Source organism: Corvus kubaryi, unplaced genomic scaffold (assembly GCF_017639235.1).
Source record: "Corvus kubaryi isolate FWS band 111438036 unplaced genomic scaffold, C.kubaryi_AGA036_p1.0 37260, whole genome shotgun sequence".
Classification (NCBI taxonomy): domain Eukaryota; kingdom Metazoa; phylum Chordata; class Aves; order Passeriformes; family Corvidae; genus Corvus; species Corvus kubaryi.
In genome coordinates this window covers 3,500,305-3,524,302 of record NW_024581077.1, presented here as the reverse complement: position 1 = coordinate 3,524,302, position 23,998 = coordinate 3,500,305, and the positions used below count along the sequence as shown (strand labels likewise).

Here is a 23,998-nt window from a genome sequence, read left to right as displayed (position 1 = left end):
CTGCAGGGTGCAGCATCTGGAGGGAGTTGAACTGCTTTGAAGCAAAACACGATTTGATTATCCAGGGAGAAACAGCACCTGAAAGAATCTTGGTCTAGGAGTAAATTGTGCAATTTATCACAGCTAACAACTTTGCAAACATTTCTGGAAATTATTTTGCAGCTATAGCTTAAGATCTCCATCTGTACTATCTAAGACTGAGATGGTTTGAGTAGCTGTAAAGACAACCAGGCACAGACTAATTTGAGCCAAATAGGAGCTATTCTGACTTCTCCTTTTGAAAACAAAACACACAACAACAGACAACAAGTAGCAGCTCTCTCATCATGGCAATTTTCCCAGCACCATCCATGAGTGTCAGCTCTGCCATAGTGCTTGAACAGCGCAATGGGAGGTACTGACCTTCCCAAATAATTATGATTTTTTACAGAAGGGAGTGATCCAGAACTGTGCCTGAGGCAAGGCCTGCAGTGTGAATAACACACTAAACTGACATTGCTTGGTTTGGAAGTGGTGCCAAACTGCTGGTAAAACTACCTTCTTTTCCTACACTCTGCTGGATCTATGTCCCCGTCTTTGTCTGTGGGATTCAGCAGCTGACCAGGCATATTACTGGAAGAAACTCTATAATAAAAACATTTTTTAAAAGTTCATATTTCTTTAGCAAGTCTGTAAATTTAAATTTTTCATTTATTTCTGGCCAATTTAAGGTTTCTTCCCACATATTCTGCTATATTCCTAGAATTTCTTTTGAGGGGAGAGAAGGAAAACACTCTATGCAGTCAGTAAATAAAATGTACTATCAAAGCAAAGGAATGTCCCCTCATCTATTCTTTTTGGATTACTTCTTTGTGTCATGGTGAAGAAATTTTGAAGACAGACTCTCTGTGATTCCTGCGTCATAGGCATGAAACATTCTCTCATGAACTGAAAAGCTCTGAGGTAGAATGAGATACTTAAAAAGTGCTTGAAGACTGACAGATCTTTAATGAATTATGAATATGGTATTGACCTTTTTTTTCTTTAACAACTTAGTTGGTAGATGTTTTGTTGCACTTCAAAAAGTTGCCGAATTTTTACTTCACAAAATATTATTGCTTAAGTCTTACAGGGTGGAAGTACAGGCAAAAGAATTTAGAAAAAAAAAGCCAGATGACCTCCTCTAGCTGTTGTGAGGGATCTGTGCTTAAGTGAGTTGGAGAATAAAGGTAGCAAGGTAATCAGATGTTGGGAGGAGAGGAATCTAATAAAGTTCAACAAAGGCAAGTGCAGAACTGCTCTTGGGGAGGAATAACCTCATGCAGCAGTACAGGTTAGCTGCTGGAAAGCAGCTCAGCAGAGAAGGACCGGGGGGGCAACAAGCTGTCCAGGAGCCAGCAGTGTGCTCTGGGGATCAAGAAGGACAATGGTCCTAATTCCTTTTCCTGGGGTGCATTGGGAAGAGCATTGCCAGCAGGTCACATGAGGTGACCCTGCCCCTGTACTCAGCCCTGATGAGGCACATCTGGAGTGCTGTGTCCAGTTCCAGACTCCTCGGGACAGGACAAGGAACTGCTGGACAGGATGCAGCAGAGGGCTATGGAGATGATGAGGAGACTGGAATATCTCTCCTGCTGTGAAAAGCTGAGGGAGTTTGGCTTGTTTAGCCTGGAGAAGAGATAACTAAGAATTGATCTTATCAATGTACATAAATATTTTAAGGGCAGGTGTCAAGAGGATGGGGCCAGCTATTTTCAGTGGTGCCCAGCAACAGGCACAAACTGAAATGCAGGAAGTTCCATCTGAATACAAAGAAAAATTTCCTTACTTTGATGGTGACAAAGCACTGGAAGAGGCTGCCCAGAAAAGATGTGGAGTTTCTTTCCCTGAAGATACTCAAAAGCATCCTGGACATAATCCTGTGCAGACTACTCTAAGGGAATCTGTTTAGCAGGTGCATCAGAACCAGAGGTCCCTTCCAACCCCAACCATCCTGTGCTTCTGTGATTTATGAGAGCAGTTTGAAAGGAATGACACTGTGTCCAGTTTTTATCAAGCAGAAAGACATTATAAATGAAAAATGAATTAATACATAAGAAAGAAGAGAAAGTAAAGAGGGACACTGACAAATTTAGACAGTTAATCAAAGACAAGAGAGCCTGCTCTGTACATTTGTAGCAAGTTTTTTTTACATGGAGCTTGACAGAGAATTAATACACCTCAACCTACCTGTGTAGAAAGCTCCATATTGTATGCTACACATGACCCTAAAAACAAAGGACTAAGGAAGAGGAAAAACACAGCAACTGAAGATGGGTGACTGGGGACAATTATCCCTATTATAGCAGTGCCAGGAGCTGTCAACTCAGGCTGATCAGCAGTTTAATGTTCAGCATTAAAAATAGTAGAAAATAGTAACAATCTATAATATTAATTGAAGAGGTGGAGAAGAAAACAAAGTCACAGTAGCTTGAGACTGTGCTCAAGGCCAGGCTGGACAAGCACCCTGGTCTAGTGGAAGGTGTCCCTGGCCATTCATAGCAAGGGATTGGAACAAGATGATCTTTAAGGTCCCTTCCAACCCAAGCCATTCTATGATTCTAATTTTTTTTCACATTGTGATATACAGAAAATGCTTTTGGTTTTCAGCATTAAGCCTTTTTTGAGGGAATGCCAGATATAGATTTCCTTAAAAAAATACATTAAAATTGGAAAATCCAGCTCATGCATCGTTTTCGAAGTCTACAAAGCATTACTGTTGTGTCTAGAATACAGAACCAGTAGTCTCCAGAAGGTGTGCCTCTTGGAAAATTCAAATATTTCTGAGCTTTTATAAAATGATTCAAGTTATTGTCCAGACCGACACCTTGTACTGCTAACACTTTATTGAGCAATACTGTGTGAGAGGTCATGACATCCATCTTGTGCAGTAACTTAGAAAATAAAGTGACTCACAACTGCACATCTAACACACCCCAGGCTTCGGCCTCTCTCTTTCCGCTCCTATTGCCCTAGTTATCTTGCCAGACTGTCTGTAAATGTGTCTTGGAGACAGATTGCTGTTACATGCTGGCCTAGCTCTTTTACCCTCATTTTCTTCAAATCTTTTTTGTCTGAGAATGGGTATATTCACTTCTGAATGTTGCCAAATACAAGCATTTGAGAAGTTGATAAAAGTTCTGGCCTAGCTATGCATGAGGCTATTGATTTTATACGGAATTTCAATCACTAAATCACACACACCTAAATAATCATACATCCATAAATTGCCGAGGCTTCTTGGATAGGCAAACCACTTACATTTCTGATTCCCAAAGCAAAATTGATATTTATTAGTCAACCTGTCTGCCTCAATAATAAACTCCTATAGCTCTCAGTGTTCGGCCTCATAAAATGTTTTGTAAAAATATGCTCCTCCCTAAGAGATTTGGAGCAGCTGTTAAGCAAGCCAGCTGAACAGCTCTGCTCAGTTCCACTCTAATTAGAGTTGAGCACAAAACTGTATTTTTGCTTTTTAAATCTTATAGGTATAATGCTTCAGTTCACATTAAAAATGTGATCTAGAATCTCTGTTGTCTCTCCGGAAATGTTCTGTCACATGTGAGGATTAAAGTTTGGATTTAAAAAAAAATAGTAATGTATATCAAAATAAGGAAGTGGAAAATTATTTAATTATAAAAAACATGTGAGTGCTCATAAGAAAAATGGTGTCATTCAGACTATTTAATACCATGGTCTGTACTCACAACTCATCAAAGGATAAATTGCTTGTTCTTGCTTAGCTTCTCCCCTTTGTGTCAGATAAATTACATCAGAGTTAAGTTCCAGAATCAGTATTTATTCATAAATTAACTCAGGGCTTTTATGGTTGTCAATATTTACTTCCATTGACCTGTGTCAATGATATTTACTTCCAGTGACACTGCTAAAGTACTTTCACATGTATGGAGAAGCCTAATTAGCTGAAAGGTATTACTTTTTGTAGCTCTCTGAAATATATTAGTCTTCATGCTTTTTAAAGAAATAAGGTTGGAGGTATCAAATGTGCATGACTTTCGCAGTCTATAGTTTGACCTTTCTTTCCAACTGTGGAATTGTTTGTAGGTTATTGTCTGGTGATGACAATAGCTAGATACGTTTTAAATGCCTAAGCCTTTAGGTTTTGTATCCAACACTGTCTGGAACATGGAAACCCATTCAGGCCCCCTGTTTTAAGTGAATATTCAAACTTTTTATGTATTGTTTCAAAAACTCTGAAATACTCTTAAGCAGAAGAACACATGCTCCACCATAGCCAACTGAAAGAGAAAATGTTTTTCATTTGGCAAAACTCCCATTTAAATCTGTGGAAGAAGATAATTTAATTCAGGAATTACAGGGGTTGGTGTGTTTGAAGAGAAACATCCTACAGACCATCCTAAGTTTAACTTTATCTATCCTATGTACACATCTGTCTATTTCTTTAAATTATTACTGGGAAAATTGTGGGGCACGGTATCAATCAACTACAAATTTTACAGAAGCCAAATCCACATTAGGCATATACTTAATTTAAAACAATGTTATATAATATAGCAGTGGTTTAGAGTCATATTTTACTTACAATCCTGATTTTAAAGCCTGCCCAAGAAGGACACATAGGTAAAACAGCTATTAAAAATTATATTCAATAACATTTTAGCACTCTATTGATTGCTCTAGACTAGAGCCTATCAATGCATATGAAGCAGATGGACCAGATGTTTAAATGTAGCTCAGATTATATTATATCAGCTTTAACTGCCTCCCTCACACTTTGCATAGAAAATCACTGGGGGAAATTATCTTGATTTCTGAAGGCCAGAAACCTGTAAGTAGTTTGTAAACAGTATTTTTATCTTGAGCTTCCAAAGGGTGAACACCTTCTTGTAATTTTGGACCAGTTTCACATAAGTGACTTTGTTTACATATATTTCAAGCATTGCTTGAAATTGATTTCTTTCTTTTTTTCTTTTCCAGTCTCTGAATTTGCATTTGTAATGTAGCTTGCTTTGCCACTGTGCCATGTTCAGTGCTTGTGTAACTAAAAATGCAGCTCTCTCTCAGCAAAGCACATTGCACATTCCTAAATGTACAGCTGCCGAGGCTGAATCCTAGGCTGTGTGCCCTGTCCTAGAAACAGCTGAAATGGTGACTTCTAAAGGACTGTCTGCTACTCTGTATCTCTTTGCACTGGCAAAGAAGTGTGAGATTTAACATGTAACGTATCCATTAACATTTATCCGTGATATATTGCTTGGGATGTGCATTGAGCATACAATGAGAGGATTAGCATGCTCTTCCATACACTTGGCCTGATGAAAATCCAATAGGCAGGAATAGCCGTGTATCGCTGTGGAGATGTTGCCTTGAAGTACCCTGAGGTAATGCATTCGTGTAGCACATTTGTGTTGTCATGCTCTGTCCTGAGCTTTAATGGGGATTTACTGTTCATAATAGATGAGATAATCAAAAGGTGTATTCCTTTAGCCTTCTTCAGACTAAGACCATCTGAGACTGAAAGATTGTGCTGACTGCTTATCTCATCTTCAAACCACATCAAATTACCCAGACATTGGTGTAACGCATTTGCAATCTACCATCTTTTTGTTGTCTTCCTACAGCATTACTGCAGGCAGAGTACCTTCTCAGTAAGTGTGTAGCACTTAATCCTTTATTTTTAAGGGACTGCAGAAATATGCCTATTTTGTACTTAAAAGGGTAGGCTTGAAAGTAGGAAGTCGACATGTCAGAGGGCATTTTAACAAAATAATAGCTTTGGCAGTCATATGTGCTTAACTGAGTAGAATGAGTGTGGGAGGGTTAGGCAGGCTAGTGCCAGGCAGGCAGGCAACTGGGAGCACTTATGCCCTCATCATGCACTGCACGTGGGGCTTGGTGTAATAAGGATGTGCTCTGGATCAGAGCTGGTGCTCACAATCCTGCAGACCCATTGCTGTCTCTAAGGACAAGACTGGTGGGTTGTGACAACCAGCAGTATCTGGGAGCCTGAGCCCTCTAGGATAAGGCACTGCTCAGAAGTCTGTGCCCTTTTATGACTTTTACCTTCACTGAACCTTTTAAGACTTTGAATGGCAAAGAGGAAGAAAGTGGAGAGAACAGATTGTTTCTCTTAGGATCAGAGCTCCTCTCCAATGCTGGGAATGGGATTTTGGCACACTGCTCATTTTTTAACTCTCTTGTCTGGAAGCAGAAAGCATTTTAGAGCTTTTGGTTCAGTTCACTGTAGAACCCAGAGACACAGAAAAATAACTGGAGCCCTTGGAGATACTTGTTCTGGCGCACCACTGTGGGCAGGGCAGAGTTGTGTTGTGCAAGTCTGTGTATATTAAAACTTTTCTGCATTTAGCTGTGGGGAGTGGTGAAGAAGCAGTCCTTCACACAGCTTTGGTTTTACTTCTGGGAGGTCTAGGCATGAAATATGGTGCTTTCCAGGATGCTTGAACAATAAGAAGCTGGGACTTGCTTGTTTTTGTGGTACTTTCTGTCCTTATGATCTTCTCTCTAAGTTCACATGAGTTCATTCTAGCATCTTTGTGGTGTCTTCTGACACATGAGAAGACAACCAATGTACCTGGCTTGGAAAAATTCAGTTTGCTGAAAGGTGTGGAAGAATCTTTGATCTTTGATTTGCAGATCTTTGAGGCTGCTAGATGTATGAATCAAATTAAAGTATTTTCAGTGAGTTGTGCAGAACAGAAATTTTAAAAATATCTGTTGACTGGGATACCAAAGGAAAGTTAAATGTAAATGCAATTTAGACAGCAGTATTGACAGCCCTGGAGAAGGCTGAAATGTTCTGATTTTTTGATGAAAATGAAAGATAAATATTTTGACAATTTCAAGGAACACTTTCTCAATTTTCTACTGGTTAGAGATCTCAAAAAGTTTCTGTTTTCTTGAAACACTCAGATTAATTTTAAAAACTTCAAAGTGTTTGGAAAGATGCTATTTTTTCTTCTTGTCCTAAAAAACTATCACAATTTTTTTGGATTTTTTTTTTTATCAGATCTAGTCTGTCTCTTGTTGAAGTATATCTCACTAGCAGTATGCAGCCTCAATTCTTCCCCTGGTTTTCAAAATCCACTGCGATGAAATATTTCCCTCCACCACTGTGTTTCTCATCCTTCTCCTATCAACTGGGCTTTGCACTCTAATGGAATTAATTAAGAAAATCTCATGTGACTAATTTTCTCTTATACTTTTTTAACATATAATTAATTAATTAACTGAAATAGGTTGGACAGGTAATTCTTTATTTTAGGTTTTAGTATTTGCTATATATTTTTTTTTCTGCTTTTGAAGATGTCATAGGTTTTAGAAGAATAATTTCTTGTCCTTAACCTCGTATTTCCTTACAGTTCCTTTGTCTTTTGGTCAAAATTGATATAACACCATCCTTTATAATTTATTGCTGAAATGGACATTTTCATGTGTCCCATTACAATGAAGCATTTGTGCAGTCAGGTTTGATGTGGACTCTCACAGACCTTTCAGCAGAATTCTGTATGATTTTGTATCAACCAGTGAGGGGGTAGATGTTGTTCTTTCTACAATGCCTTCTCTCACAATAACTCACATTTGTTAATACCTTTTATCTTTAGACTGTCCCAGTGTGGTAGAGCATGATTCTTTTCATTTTAAGAGTGAGCAGCTGACTTGCAAAGAGTAAATAAGCTCATGCAGAAGAATTTTAGCAGAATTAAGGGACAAAACCTGGTGCCTGGTCTGCTGTGGTTTGGAATTTCCTCTCTTTGCTTTGCTTGGGCAACAGAAATGTGGTGAGTCGGTTCCACATGCAGGATGACCTCTTCTTTGTCTCTGGCCCTAAGAATTGTAGGTGGTCCTGGATAAAGACTTGTTATCTACCCCTCATACTTAGTAGTAGAGCATCTTATATTGGAAGGAATGAAGTACATCCTTTTCCTTTGTATTTTTTGTAGTTTGCATTTTAGCAGGAAAACATTGCTTTGTTAAACCTGTGTCCAGCATTTAAAGTGTTCAGCATTGTTCTTAGCAACTTGCCTCTGAAGTGCTTTAACTTCCCAAGTGATATTGAACTGTTGAACTGTAGTACCTTTTCCCAGGAGCTGTGAGGATCACAGCCTAGAAAAGCTGAGGACAGGGATAAAGAGCAAGAACTGAAATGAAAACTGGCAGAAGCCATTATCTGTTGCATTTGTTCTCCACATGTGGGTTCTTCTCTAAGAAGCATAAAAAGTCACTCAGGAGTCTCTGGAGAGGAGGGGCTGCTCAGCTGGAGCACGATCCAGCCAACAGCAGAACATGGCTGGAGACAGTGCCAGGTGGGAGTGGGGAGCTGCTGCTTTGCCAGAGGCTTGGGAGAGGGACCGAAGGCAGCCCAGCCTGTGAGATGACAGAGAATGGTGTGCATGGGCTGCACAGACTCTGCTGCTGCTCAGGAATGTGCTACTGAGTGGGCTCAACCCACACAGGTACACGTGTGTCTGCCTGCAAGGAGATGCTGGCATGAGATTAGTTTATAGCTATCCTGATAGATCTTATCACTTGTGATTCCTTAATGTTCCATAATTCAGTGCAACCTGGCTTCTTTTGCATGAGGGTTTTCTGGAGAGCTTGGACAATGGCAAGAGTTAGGTACATCCACCTTGAACCTTTAAATAATGCTGGGTCAAAGCAGTCCATGTGATTCACTGGTTCAGTGCTTATAACTTGCAGTGTTTCTGCTTAAACTGACTTTTTAATTTTGCTCTTGGGGCTGATAAAGTGAAAGTGAGATTTAAGGAGGTCTTTGAAAGAAAAGACAGCTTGTCATCAGCCAGGAATAAAATAATGTTTAAGATGGGAGGATATATATTCCCATGCTTGTGCCTGCAACTGTTTTTTGGGGTTATTTTTGATTAGCAGGGAGGTGAACAACTCCTTATAGGCTGCTTGGCTTGCTTTTCCTAATAAAAAGATCATATGGAAAGTATGTATGTCAGTGGCCCTTGTGGGTGGGTGTATGGACATTTGCAGCCTTCCTGCTTCTCACTGGATCTAGACAGGAGAGCTGTGACTGGCATAGGACTGAGAGAGGGTGTGCCACATCTGCCTGGCTTTGGCCATGGCAAACCATGTGGCCACACCCCGGGTCAGAGATCTGGGGCTTCAGTCAGTGTGCAGATTGTCCGATTTCCTGTATGTTGGTTACCAAGTCACTTTGTGCCTTTGTTCATCCCCACCCGAAACAGAGATGAGTCCACCATCACTCGGGTTATGTATAAGTAACGAGAAAACAAATGTACTTAAATGCTGTGGGATGGGAGGCACACACACAGAGCTGTAATGTAAGTGTTTCCACACTGAATTCAGTTTTGTTCAGGATTATATTTGGCAAGTGCTTTGCAAGATGTACTGGTGACACACATAAGCACTGCTTGCAGTCTGTGGTTCCTCCTTTTTTTCTCTCCCCAAGGATAAATTTTGTAGTTTATGTTATTTCCCGTGGGAGTGCTTGCCATGCAAATGTATAACTGTGCTACATACACAGTGCTTTGATTTGATACGAGTCTGAGCAGCATAATGGCACATCAGAGGATTTTATACGCCATTTTGATTGTGATTTCTTAACACAGCAGGAAGAAATTTAAAAATTTCTATTAGAAAGGTGAGGCAGAAAGCAATTTGTGCTGAACCAGGGACAAATAGGGAATAAACTGGCATTTTTTCAAATTTTTATTTATTTTTTTAAGGCTGCTAATGGTTGTTATATTACTTCTGTGACTCACTGGAGTTTCCTATGCACCAGCAGAAACTAGAGCTGAAAATCAATTTTTAAAATCAAAATTAAGTACTGCAATTAGGTTTTTCTCCATTCCAAGACTTTGCAAATAAAAAAGGAAAAAAACTGTGTAAATTTAAAGCATAGTCTGTTATGCCACCATGCTGTAAAGTGCTAGAATACATTCCCATGTGCAGGGATGTGCTGAGTCGCTGTGTCTAGCACAGCACTTATTCCATTTCCATTTCCCGTCCTTCCACAGTTAATGCTCTATTTCAAGCAATTTTGTAGAACACCTCCTCATCCTCTCTTCTCTTGACCTGTTGCACCACAGGTGGCAGGTTGAGTGCCATCTACCCTATCAAATAATAGACGAGCAGAATAATAGCATTGATAATTGCATGGCAGAGTGCAGGCACAGAATATTTGGGGCCTCACACTTAAAAGGAGGTCCAGAGAAAAAAATGCCTGCATTTTATTTCTTTACTGCTTTGAAGTATTGTGATATTGTGTATGAAATTCTTCATGCCCTCTGCTAGGAGACAGCTCTGCCATGCATCAGGAAAGGTGACAGAGGAGATGTCTGCATGCAGTATCTTCTGTTTTAAGGGGAAATTAGACCTGGGGCAAACTCGTAATGTCACATCTGGGTTTCTGAAAGCATAATTTCTAAAGATAAATGATTTGGCACAAGAAATATTAAGGGAGTAGAAAAATTTAAATTGGAAGAGAAGAGTATGAACCTCTGTCATCCTTAATATGCAGCACTTCATTTTCACTTATTTTTTTTTCCATTTTTATCCCATCTCTTCCTTCATCTTCTGCTTCTTTTTTTCCTCCCTGTTCCCTTCTGTGCAACATTTCTTTGTCAGGATAAGTGACTGTTCTCAGAATCATTGCACTATTGCATTCTTGCCATTGACTTAGATGTTCCAAGGAATCATTTAGCTTTTAAGCAACTCAGATTTCATCTTTAAAACTCAGGATCAAAAGGTAGAATTTTAAATTTTTTATTGTAGAAAAAAAAAACGTTACGAAATATCATAACTGGTAGAAATTACCATAATTAGAAATTTACATACTCTGTAGTGGTGGGACTGCACCTTGAATCCTGTGTTCACTTTCGGGCCCCTCACTACCAGAAGGACATTGAGGGGCTGAAGCATGTCCAGAGAAGGGCAGTGCAGCTGGGGAAGGGTCTGGAGAACAAATCTGATGAGTAGTGGCTGAGGGAGGTGAGGGTGCTTATCCTGGAACAAAGGAGGCTCAGGGGGACCTTATTCCTCTCTATAACTACCTGAAAGGAGGCTGCAGTGAGGTGGGGGTTGGGCTGTTCTCACAGGTAACAAGCAACAGGACAAGAGAAAATGGTCTCAAGTTTCATCAGGGGAGATTTTGTTGAATACTAGGAAAAAATCCTCGTGGAAAGCCTTGTCAAGCGTTGGAACAGGCTGTCCAGGGAAGTGGTTGAGTCACCATTCCTTAGGCATTTACAACATGTGTAGATGTGGTGCTTATAGACGTGGCTACACATCGACAATCTTTCCAATCTCAGTGATTCTGTGATTCTATTCTATGATAATCCTTCACCTGTATTGTATCTGTAACAGACTGTGTTCTGCAATGGCCAAAAGAGAAGTCTGAGCATGTTTTGGTGGTGCTGACTCTTACTTTTGGAAGAGTGCCCATGGGTTTTCTATAAAAATACTGTTTGTTGCATTCGGAGAAGGAACGTTAGTCCATTTGCCATTGTTTAGAGGGAAGAATAAAAAATCAGGTCCTTACAAAACCTTGGGTCTTCCATCTGCTTAAAGAATTGTGAGGTCTGAGTGCCTAAAATTTATATCTTCTGGACTGAATAGCAGACATTTAGATTCCTGTCTTTCCTAGTATTCTGGTCATTAAATAGTATGTCTTGGCATCATGTAGCTATGTAAGATAATTAGTTGTGCTGGGGATGGGAAATGGTTGCTTGTACAGTCAGCCAAATCAATATCTGTTCTTGCCTTGTGCTAATAAAAATAAAGCCAGCTACCTTAGATTCTCAGCAGCAGCTCTGTTCCTGTACCCACAGCTGTGGAATGTTAACAAATAAACCTTGGAGTAAAGTGATTGTTTTAGATCGTAAGTATTTCATCTTTAACTTGTTCCCTCTCCTGTCCATTTCACTGGAAACAGTTCTGCAAACCCTGAATACTAATCTTTCCATCTGTCTTCTCATTCTTACAAGGAGGGCATTATTTATGACTGAGCTGTATTTGTATTTTAAATGGCCCTGTCATCACGTTTTATGACTACTGTGTGTATATACTCAGACAGAGGTTGGAGAGAACCAGAACTTACAGCTCACATCTATCTTCACCACAGGTGTGTGAGCGGGAGGTTGACACCCCACGTGTGTGCTGTGAGAAGTTACCCCTTAACAAGGGAAAATTAATGCTCTGTCTAAAGCGAAGCCAGACTTCTTCCCGAGTGCTGCTTAAGTAAAGCAGCAACGTTAAAATTGAAAAAGGAGGCAAACTGTCAGAAATACTGGTGATACTCATTGCATGCAAACAGTTGGCAAGGTGTTTGAGACATCCATCTGTTTCTGTACCGAGCATTAATTGCCGTTGCTTGTGATGTTGGGGAGCCATGTCATAAAAACAATACAATTCAACAGCATAATTGCTCTGTGCTTATACCCATGTGCCCACTTGTGGTAAGACCAATTCTTCTCATAGAGGCAGAAGAATGACATTTAATGTATAGTTTGGATGTGGTTTGGTTTACCAAAAACCACCCACTCATTTGCAGAAAGAAAAAAATCTGTAAAATCTGCTCTTAACTGATTATCTCCTGTCTGTGATAATATTGTTGCTCAGTGACATGCATCTCTCTGTCCTTGTAATGTAGCACTTCAGTGAGCAAGCTAAAGTACATATTACTCCTGTGAGGAGACAGCAGCTGGGAGTTGCAATTCTTCTAAAGCAGCTCGGCTTGTAGCACTTCTGTAAAATGCAGCCTTCGTTATGGTTACAGTAAAATATTCATAATCATAAACTCCCTGGGTACCAGTAGAGCCCTAATAAAGCTGCTATTGGCAATGTATGGCAGAGTGCTGCATGATGGAGCTGTAAGGAAATGGCTTGCAGTCTGACCATTGCGATACTTGGGGGTTTGCATAGATCTGCAAATGCATGCGAACAGTTAAACTGTATTTCTGACTAGAATCAGGATTGGTTTTTGGCAAGATTTATTCTTCCTGATCTAACATTTTCAGTGGGTGGAGAAAATTACCTCCCTATTGCTTTGTCATTATTTCTTAAATGAACAATGTATTCTATTTTTTTTCTTCAAGTGGGATGAATTGTGGCTTTTTATTACCCCCTACTTTTCCTGAATAAGTAGTTCAGTAAAGCTGCTAATGTTGATAATAAAAGTCATAAAAATTGGATTTTATTGTTTAATGAATATTTCCTTCAATTTTCTCAGCTTCTGAATATACATAAGACTATATAAATAGTTGTTTGGGAGAATGTACCCTTTTTTTGTTGTAGTGCAATGATTTCAAATTATACTTATTCTCTTCATAAAAGCATGGGAGCAGAGTGGGAGAAGTGTTCTACTGTTTATGCATATACTATGGAAGTTTTTTTTTTCTTGTTCCTTTAACATTTATAGTGTTGGTTAAGCTGTGTAATGATGTTGCTTCTCCTTTTCTGCACCTTTTTTTTTTTCTATCCATGTTTCCTTACAATGGTATCCCAGCTAGAAACAAGGTCTCTGATTTCTTCCTAAATTTTTCAGGCCATCTTTCTTCCTTCTCTTATCTACCCTCCCCTCTATTTTAGGACAATGTCTTTCCACAAATCGGGTGAATAGTGAGAGGCTGCTACATGGCATAATAAAGGTTTTCTCACCTTGGAGAGTCTATCTTACTATCAGCCTAGAGTTCAGAGAGCTAAAGTGGTGTTATGGAAAGACAGCTCTTCTATAGCAATCGTATTCTAGATGAGACATGAATTTACTCCATGTTCTGGTCTTAAAACTTTCTGGCTGCCAGGATTAACTAAATATTTGAACTGGAAGTAGTTAGTAACTATTTTCTTCCCAGAAATATTACCAGTTACAAAATATTTTATCAGAAGGTTTTAGATGTCAGGGAAAAATCAACCATATACCTTGGAGTTACCTTGAAAAAAGCCCTCACTATCTAAGAATTTCAATTTAGTTAACCAACTTACCATTTTAAAAAGTGTTGAAGAATTCTTTGAACTCCCAATAATCTTAACAGAATTGAGCAGTTTTTACCTTCAGGCTCAAAGCTTGGGCAATGCCATCCAGCTACAGTAACTTGGTTGTTGTATCTAAGTTATAAGTGGGAGTGGAATATTTTACATTTTGATTTCGCGTACCCTGGAGAAAATAGTTTCAGCCATTCTCTGAAAATCCTGGGGCAGAAAAGGTGTTTCCCTGTCCCCAAGAGCCCTATACTAAGTTGCTCTGCCTGTATTTCCTTTGCCATGCATCAATTAATTTTGGTTTGCTCTTTACCACAGAATAGGAGAGCAGAAATTACTCCCACATGTGTGCATCCCAAATCCAATGCTGCACACAGGACAGCAGTGGCTCTCCTGCATGTTGGTATCTCCACACTTGTAGGTGGGAGGGCATTGGGCAGGACTTGTCTTACAAGTGCTACCAAATACAACACATAGCTGTAAACCCCATAATTTACAGCCTTGATACTGCATCTGACTGGGAGGAACATCTGGTTTGTCATATGTCTGGAGCCAAAAGAGTATGTTTCTGCTTATTGTTTAGCCATTATAACTGAAGAGAGGTGCAGGGGTTAAAGCTGAAGTGTGTGACAAAAGGAAAATAGTGCATTGCTGTTTCACTGCAAGAATAGGTGTTCAAAGGCACTTCCCAACTCCCAACAGAGAATAGCTTGCACTTAAAGGGAGAGAGAAAAGCATACTTAGGTAGGGCAGAAGTTTGGAATTTGGAAAAAAATCTATCAGGTTTCTGTTTCGTGAAGGCATTATCAAAGAAAAACAGAAGCCCTTGGTTGAGTCTTAAATCCTTCAGCAGAGCATGTGTGACATCAGCAAGTGAACTGAGCAGCTCTGATGCCTGTCTGTTGTGAACTGAAACTAGGTACCAAAATATCTCTGAATAGACCCCAGACCGCAAGAACAAAGTAAAATCAATTTTCCTTTCATATCTTAATTGCCCTGAAACACATGAAACACCTGTTCCTTCACCTTAACAGTTAATACACATTTCTATTTTTGGCACTTTTGTACCCCTTTGCTTTCCTGCAGTGCTGTGTATCTCATTTTTGAACTGCTGCTGCTTCTGTTGCATGCTGGCAAATCGAAGAGAACCAAGGAGTTAAATTTCAGAACAGGAGAAGAGGAGGTGAGCTGTCTGCTACAGTAGTTTACTGCAGCTTCCTTTCATACTGACACATATGTAGTTTGTGGTGACAGTGCTAAAGAACTGCAGACAGGCACTTAGCAGACTGGATGTGAGCTGGATGCAAAGATGCCTCACCCTGGACTTCCTGCTGGCAGTATGTAAATACACCTGCAGACTGGCCACACTGGGTGGTTTGTTTTTTTTTTTTCAGAAGGCAGCATGAGAGGACTTGACAAAGCAACAGCACAGTTAAGACCTTAACCAGCATTAGATCTGTATCTCAGTTGTGGGGGAAGTTGTTGGTTTTTTTTTTTTCCCTGTGTGTGTGCTGCATATTCAGACTGAAATCTTCATCACTACAATGTTTGCTTCTATCTGGTATGCCAAGAAGCTGGGACGCAGGTTTGTGCATAACGCCAGGAAAGCAAAAGCAGAGAAGGTACGTTCCTAGTGGGAATATAAAGCCTTATGTCTCATGCAAGCTGCCTGCTGGCATCCTGTTGTGTGTCTGCTTAGCTTTTTAAAAATACCATGAAAAACGACCTATTGCTATTCCTGATTTCATGCAAGAATCCTTCAATATTTTGCATATTATTAAATACCGGGGAGAAGATCTTTTCAAAAGTCTTTATGTCCTCTTTTGATTGTTTTTCTCTCCAAGATAAACAGCTGTACATCTGGTATGTCTGTGTTAAGGGAGCACTCCAGTGAACTTGTTGCTGTGCTGCATTATTTTTCCTAGTACCATATTAGGCTCTTAACCCCTGATTGTTTGCTGCTTGTATTTTTTTTTTTTTTTTTCTTTTTTCTAGTGTGGTACTAATGAGTATGGAATAACATGTTAAGCATTTATAATGTTTGGGAATTTTGTTTCATGGTACTTGTTGAAACTGTGCTGCAGCATGGATCCCTTTTATTTTAAAAAGATATAGGTATGTAAAAATGGTCAGTACTGTCTTTCAGTATTTTTCTGTCATAAAATTGAACTGTATTTAACCAGCTGTTTTCTGGAAGCCCCTGTAGGTTAAGAGTCTTCTGCCTTCTTTCTCCCTGAAAAAAACTTGAATAGTTTTAGAATTTGCAGTGATGATATTTAGGGGGTATCAAGGCAATTGTCTTTTCTTCTAAGCATAGAAAACATTTAGTTGGTTGACCTGCAATCCAATTTTGTCTACATTACCAGACAAACCATTTTCAAAATGGGACTAATCTCTCTGTTATAAACTCAGATTTAGATTGGGGGAAAAACTTCAATGTAATGTTATGAAGTTACCTCATTAGTCTGGTAATGATGGCTTCCTCTTTTCCTTGTTGTCTTTGATGTAGTCAAAGACTTTCTAAAGGGGCTGCTCTATTATGTCTTTAATACATCTTATGCTATGTAATACAGCCACCAATCCATTAAGCAACTATCATTGCCTGAATTCTTTTGTAACTGGAAAAGCCCTTCACCTAGAGAAAATTATTAGCAAAAATATATTATGTTTGTGGTTGAGGGGAGGATGGGGAGAGATTTGCTTTTTCTGCAAAATATTCCCAATGTTTAAAAAGGTGCTGTGTGGAAATTTTGAAACTTAAATATGCAAGTCATTGGGAAGTTACTTAAATAGCAGTGATTTATCTATTTCACATCATATGCATAAGGGGGAAATGGAAATGCAGAGAGCTGTACATGGGACTGTCAAACTTTCTCTGTCATCAATCACATTTCCATAAAGAGAGCATCAGATAAATTCTCCTGCTGTTTGCATATAGCTATGGGAGGAAAAAAAGTTGCAGCCTGGATCTTCCTTAGTCCTGAGGGGCTCCCTCCAGAGGAATATTTGCTCTCAGGCTTCCTCCAAGATGACAGAGGCAGGATGAGTGGACACATTCTACTCCTGACACAGTGGGGCTCACCCAGCAGCTTTAAAAACAGATTTAGTGTGTGTTCCTTAAAGCATATATGATCATAGATTATTTCAGTAACCTTGAAAAATTTCATAGAGCAGTGCCAGAGTATTCCCTGAGAAAATATTTTCTTCTCTCTAGAGTCTTGTAACACCAACAAAAAGAATGCTTAAAAAATTTGCCTCTTTTCCTCTTTATTTTAATGTATTTTAAATATTTCTGTATAGATTTATTATAATGCTACTTGTTCATCCCTATAGGACTTTCAAAATAACCAAGACAACTTAGGTCCATGCTATTTAAGCTTTCAAGGTATATCTAACAGTTTTTAGGGAAAAGCTTTCTTGATATTACTTGAGCATGCTATTAGCATATTTACATGGGAATTTTATTTTTGCCAGAAGACAATAAGTATGCAATAAACATCTTGTAAAATGTTTACTTATTGACTTACATAAAAAATAAAATTTCTTTCTTGGATGTTTATTCCACAGTCAGGGCTCATTTACAATTTTTAATTTTTTTGTCCTTCAAATCAAACTTTAGCAAATGCAGAAAATCCCATTCCTAGCAGGATGCTATTTCAATAAGTGCCATTGATGATTGGAAGCTGATCAACGCTGACATCTTCAGTATAGTACCTCGGTACCAAGAGAACACAGATAGAATATAAATCTATCAAAAAGTAAATTCAAAATAGCATTTAACTGCATGCCTTGTTTTGGTTTTGACCTTTTTTTATGTAAGGGTTGAATAATCAAATTATTAAGCAGTTTCATTTTTTTTTTTCCTTAGAAGAATAATTAGCTGTTTTTCTCCATGTGCATGATTTGAATAAGACATTGTTTTCTGAACGTGCTTTTGGAGGTAGTAACATTCAGCAGCATTTTCTAATACCATATGTGTGCAAAAAGATTTTCTTGCAGTAAAGATCTGGATAGTAGGAATCAGAAGACTATGGCTCCTTAACAGATTTTTCTGTCATGCTTTACTTCTTTACATGAGTACAAGTCAAGAATTTTTTAAGGGCTATTTCTAAGAAACAGAAATTTTGTATGAGCCTATTTGTTTTCTTAGGATGAGGAAGAAAACTGGGGGGGGAGGGGGAGGTGACATTAGAGAAGAGGGTTACAACATGGATTGTTGTGTGTGCACACACATTTGCACAACCTGGCAGTGCAGCTCCTTTGAATGTGAAAGCTTTGGGCCGGAATTGTGCAGAGAGAGAACGTGAACTTGGATCTCCCAGTGTCTGTTTAGGGAAGCAGAGTTTCCAAGGTGTGAAGGGGCACACAAAGGCAAGGGGAAGGAAGGTGTCCCTGCCCAGGTCAGGGAGGTTGGAACTAGGTGATCTTTAAGTTCCCTTAAAACCCAAACCATTCCATGGTTCTGTGGTGACTAGGGTAGTCCTTGGTGGGAAGAGCTAAGCAGCATTGATGTGACAGCTTGGTGCTTCTGTGTGTGTGCTCTGCATTGCATGAGGGTGTCTGGTTGTGGCCATGTGGGTGAGCTTGCCCACAGTGTCTCCAGAGCTCCCCATCTTTTCCAAAGCTGGAGCTCCTCTCCCCATCCTTCCCAGATCACCCTACTTTCCCACTCATCTCCCCCATAGCTGAATATGGCAATCCCTGCTCCAGGGGAGCTGGCATGCAAATTGCCTCTAAATGAATGGGGCTTGCATTTTCTTGGTACTTTGTGACCTGCAGCACTGCAGCCAAGGCCTGGGGGCTCTCAGGAGCTGGAGAAGTGATCTTGAGCCCTGGGGAAAGGGAAAGGGGAAAGGGTATGAGCAAGCAGCAGAGTTGGAGGAAGGAGGTGGGTTTGTTCTCACTGAGAGAGAGAACCCTGGGTAGTTGCTGGGTGTGCTTTCTTGTCTCCCTAACCAGCACCTGCTGTTGAGTGCAGCCCTGCTGCTCCTGCCCTACCTTTTCAGTTCTTGCTTCTTCTCCAGCCTTGGAGTTTGTGCTGAGATGGGCCAGACCCTGTGGAAAGGCACTATCTCATTAACACCCACACACAACTTAAGAGCTTCAGTGTTCAAGGCCAGGCTGGATGGGGCTCTGAGCAACCTGGTCTAGTGGAAGGTTACCAGGCCATGGCAGAGGGGTTGGAATGAGATGACGTTTCAGGTCCTTTCCTACTCAAGCCACTTTAGGATTCTATGACTTGCTGGTATATGTCCTGGTAAATATTAGGCTCCTAAAAGCCAGACATGAATTCTCACTGTTAAAATTTTATCTGGAGAGTAAAAGACATCTAGGAATAAAGGGATGCATGGCAGCCATAGGTGTCTTAAATAGTTCTTTCAAGTTGACTGGTGTGTACCAGAATTTTTATTTGAGTCATATTTTCATGATATATTTAAAACCCTTATTTTAATTCAGAACTAAAGCAAAATATTTTGAAAAACTTCAAATTTGGGAAGTTGAACTCTTTCTTTTTTTTTTTTTCCCAACCAGTCCTGGCTAAAACTTCTTGTAAGTAAAATGGGCTAATGCCTATTAATTGCTCTTAATGTTCTCATTTTGCCATTTTGCCAAATCTTAAACATATTTCTTTACTTTATTGTTTTGATTAGACTAGAAAATAAAATCTTTCCAGTATATATTGCACTTTTTATCTACAAATTCTATCTCAATCTGGTTGTCTTGGCTTGATTGCTAGTGTTACTCTTCCCTTCAAGTAGCGAGACATTTAGTGTACAGGGAATGCTGCCACTAATATTGCCTGAAAACAACTGAACTCCTTTCAAGCCATCTCTGGTCTTACCTTTTGCCTCAAAGTTGTTAAACTGCTTTGAGTTTGTCACATGAAAGGATTATTGTTATGAGAGTAAATGTGATCACTTGAACCTTGGAACTAAAATAACTTAAGGCAAAGATTGATGTCTTGAATTTTTCTCATTAAACCACAATCAAGCAGAAATCAAGAGATGTTAACTGCATGTAGTTATGCTATAGAAATAAGTACTCTAAATGGCTGGAAGAGGTACAGAAAAGTAACTGAACAATTAATCATGTTGATCTGAGAGAATGAGCTAAAATGTGGAAATAGCTTGTGATAATGCTTCACTGTATTGATAGAATTTGGGTTTCAAGGGTCCGTATCAAAAGTGGGAAAAGACTTGCCAAAGTTATCACATAATTTAATTTTAAAAGGGGAAGTTCAGGACTGGTTTTTGTGCTAGCTCAGACTTGGAACATATTTCAACCATGAGACCCAAATTTTAAACACTGTAGAATTAGTTATGTGGGTGAGGTTTTAAATCTAAAGATAACAGTCACTTTAATAGGAGGTTTCTCCTTGTAGATTATTTTAGGGAGCAAAACAGCAGGGCCAATGTGAAGTGTTTAAATCAGTTGATTTTCACTATTCTGTAACAGTAAAATGTTGTTCAAATTCTTTTTCTAGTTTTTAGAAATCAAGTTACTGCTAAAGTGTTATCAGTTTTAAGAACTATGTCTTGTATTTGAAAATATTTAAGCTTTATGACATAAGGCATAGTTATCATTACAGCTTAACTCGTTTATTAGTTTAATGATTCAAGACAGAAGCAAATTAACTTTAAAAAATAGGTGTATATGTAATGATAAAATGGAATGCAGTTTCTGGACTATAAATTGTAAATAAAAATAAAGATGACCCAGAAGTTCCTTTCACAAACTGAGCAGTATAATTTTGAATGAGTAGTTTTGAAAGTATTGTAGTGCAGACTAGATAAGTAGCACATAGACCAACAAACAATTTTTCATTCTGTGTGCCTGGCTTTAGAGTTATTTTGGATAAGTCAAGCATCCTTGGCTGTAAACCTACAATGAAATATTTGCAAAAGACCCAAAAAAATATGCTAAAAGAAGTTAACAGAACTGGGATGTGTAAGAAACAAAAAAACCCCCTGTCTATAAATGCAGGCGTATTTAATCATTTTTTCAAAAGCATCCTGGCAATAACAACAATCAAGTCTCCGTATCAAGATGACACTTGAATTCAGATTGTTCTCATATCTGTATTTTAGCATAGCTAATTGCAGGGTGGGCAGTTCTAGGATAGGTATACTTGTTTCGTTTTTGCTTTGTTTGCAAGTAGGTACCCAGCAATCTAATTTGAAAGAGATAAGAAGTTCACTTGAAGCAGCAATTATTCACGACATAGAATAGAAACTGTCATTAAGAAAGCATAAAACATAATAGCAGATAAACACATTTTTTCTTACATTGTTTTACATATATATATAACTCCAAAGAAGAGAAACTCTTTTCTTCAGTGCATACCTTAGATTTCTTAAGAAGTGCTCTCTTTCAAGAGAGCTTAATCATTTGCAGTCCACTGGGGTTGTGATGAAGTGATAAAACTTGCAGGTCTAGTTATTGCCTTGGCTAAAGGTGAAATGACTGCTTTTCTAAGGGACATCTCATGTAGCTGCCACATGCTGTAAGGGCAATGGATAGTTTTGTTTGTGTTTGGGCAATCAATGGCCCACGTTGTCCAGGTTCAATGGGATGACAAAAGTGTGTCACTTATTTGCAGAATTACCTGTTCGAACAGGTGCCAGAGTTATCTCAGTCCCCTGGAGGAATCTTTTCAAATGGACTTTCTAAGTGCTCTATTTTACAGTTTTATGGAGAAATCTTATCTTTTCACACATAACCATGTGAAGAAAAATATGCAAACGTTCCTATATCCAGAGCTCGCTGTGTCTTTTGCTTTAGCACAGCTCAGTTGGAATTCTAAGACATTTTCTCATATTGTGATTTAATCCAGAAAAATATAGCTACTCAAATTGGATTTTTTCCCTTTTTTTTCTTTGCATATTGTTATAATCCCATATGCACTAATATTAATATATAACAGCAGGGATAAGCTGCCTAAGTAGGAATTTATTTCAACTCACTACCACCTCACAATCACTATAGTAGTAATAATAAACAAATTCAACTAACCTTGAAAAAATGCAAGAATGATGTTTTAAAATAAGATACTGATCAACAGTAAACTACTGATGTTATTCCCTTGAAATTCATTATTTCAGAGTAATCTTTTTTTTCAAATCTGTTTTATTTTTTTCATCTGTGAGGAGTTTTGTTCTTGCACCTGGCTAGGCCCAGCACCTATCTGCAGCAATTAGTGAACAGTAAGGAGCACTCCTGATTAAATTAGTTGGGGGTTTTAATTTTTTTTTTTTTTAATTAAAGAAATACCTGTTAACTAGCTATGGATGAGGTCTTTGTAAGGTACAGAATATCTTCTCTCCTCTCCAGTCTAACCTAAGAGGGCTCTAACCTTAGCTGGCTGCCGTACATTGGTGATGCCTCTCCCTTTCCCCCAGGCATTATTCTGGCATGCACTGCTCTGTGCATTTGTCTGTCAGGTACCACCCATAGGTGTCTGTATCATGGCACTGAAAACTGTTTTTTTCCTTTGCCATTCTAGCCAATGTTGTGATCATCTTAGAAACAGGTTAAGTAACTTTCCCAGTTATTTTTCATCTTGTGTGCTTCAAGACAGAACCGAGATAGACAGGAACATTCAGAAAACAACAGCCACACCGACGGCTGCCTTAATTGCTGTTCTGAGTGCTCAGTTGGGACTCAAATAGAATCAGATTGGACCTGCCTCTAATGAATAAGTGGGTTTATTATCATTGGTTATGAGCTAACCTGTTTTTTCAAAGAAAAGTTTTTCTCATTTTCTATTTTCTGCTTTCATTCAATAAATAATTTATCATTTCCCTCTCTTTTTTTTTTTCTATGTTTAACTACTGCATTTATATTTTGGTCTACATCGTCTATCAAGTGCTGTTAAATCCCACAGTGTAGCATTGTGAATATATTTAACTCGTAAGGCTCTCATTATTTTATTGGAATAGTTTTATTTCTTTGCATTTATATACAGTCTTCAAGTATATTATGGAAATGGCTTGTGTGATGTGCAAGCATGATTTTTTTTTTTTTGTCATTACTTGCCTCTGTCCTGCATATACAATTCAAAACAGCACATAATAAATAGTTGTTTGATTTTGCATTCTGAACTGCATTTGGCATCACTTGCTGTGTTTGCAAATAGAGATCAGTTTGAAACACTGACAAGAAACAATCTGTCCTTTGGCATTAGAGTCTCTGGAGGAAACTGAGATGAAAATTGTCATACTGTTCCTAAGGTAGATTATCAAATTATTCTTTATGTGTTTTTAATATCCTATATGGGCCATTAGAGCTGGTACATATGTAACTTGCTCTCACTGGAAGGCAGCCTGCCAAAGTATGTGTGTGTAAAAAGCTTCAGTAAAATTTAGCATTATTGTCATATCATGCAATTCTCAAGACAGTTCGTTTTAAATGAGGCATATTTTTGTTATGGTGAAAAAAATTCTCTGCCATACACTACTTAAAATATTGGTGCACATCCTGGAAAGCTCGGTTATAGCTCGAATATATGTTAACAGCTTCAGATGAGCAATTGGAAACAATCAAGGGACTAGCTAGTATGTGCAGTCTGAGAGGTGTAATCACCAGGAAGGAGGCCCCAATACCACATGAAGCACTCACAACATTTTCTGAAGTGTGAAGCTCTCTTTTTCACAGCAGCTTCCAGGTAAAGAGCAGAACAAGGTTCTGCACATTTCTACCGCTCCCACCACCCATCCTCCCTCCTTTCCAAGGCTGTTCAGAAGTGACATTGTTCAGACACAGAAAGTATGTGCAGGTACACAGCTGGCACCACTCTTAGCTCTTCTGAGACGGCCAGTGATGATACCAGCACTATGCTGAGTGCCTCACTGTGTTCTGTATTAACTACTGCAAGGCTATCACATGCCTTTTGTGAAGATCGACATTGCAATAACTTTGCCATTGTTAAACTGGGATTGGATTTGAAGAACAAACTTTGTATGAAGATTTCATTTCAATCCTAGAGCAAGATTTTTTCAATTTACTTCAGTCT

At 38.8% G+C, this 23,998-nt stretch overlaps 1 protein-coding gene across 22 annotated transcripts in view; it reads left to right on the top strand.

Annotated features, from left to right (window-relative positions):
- Nucleotides 1-23,998, top strand: part of DLG2 (discs large MAGUK scaffold protein 2) — a 998,396-nt gene that overhangs the window by 494,085 nt on the left and 480,313 nt on the right. Inside the window, exon 1 of one of the 22 annotated variants that reach the window (XM_042024086.1) lies at nt 15,231-15,608. The exons of 20 other annotated variants lie outside the window; for them this stretch is intronic. In XM_042024086.1, the coding sequence (XP_041880020.1) occupies nt 15,531-15,608 (78 nt within the window). In that variant the 5' untranslated portion in view covers nt 15,231-15,530. Of the gene's footprint in view, nt 1-15,230; nt 15,609-23,998 lie in introns of those variants that run through there. One more of the 22 variants, XM_042024089.1, reaches the window with a different exon arrangement.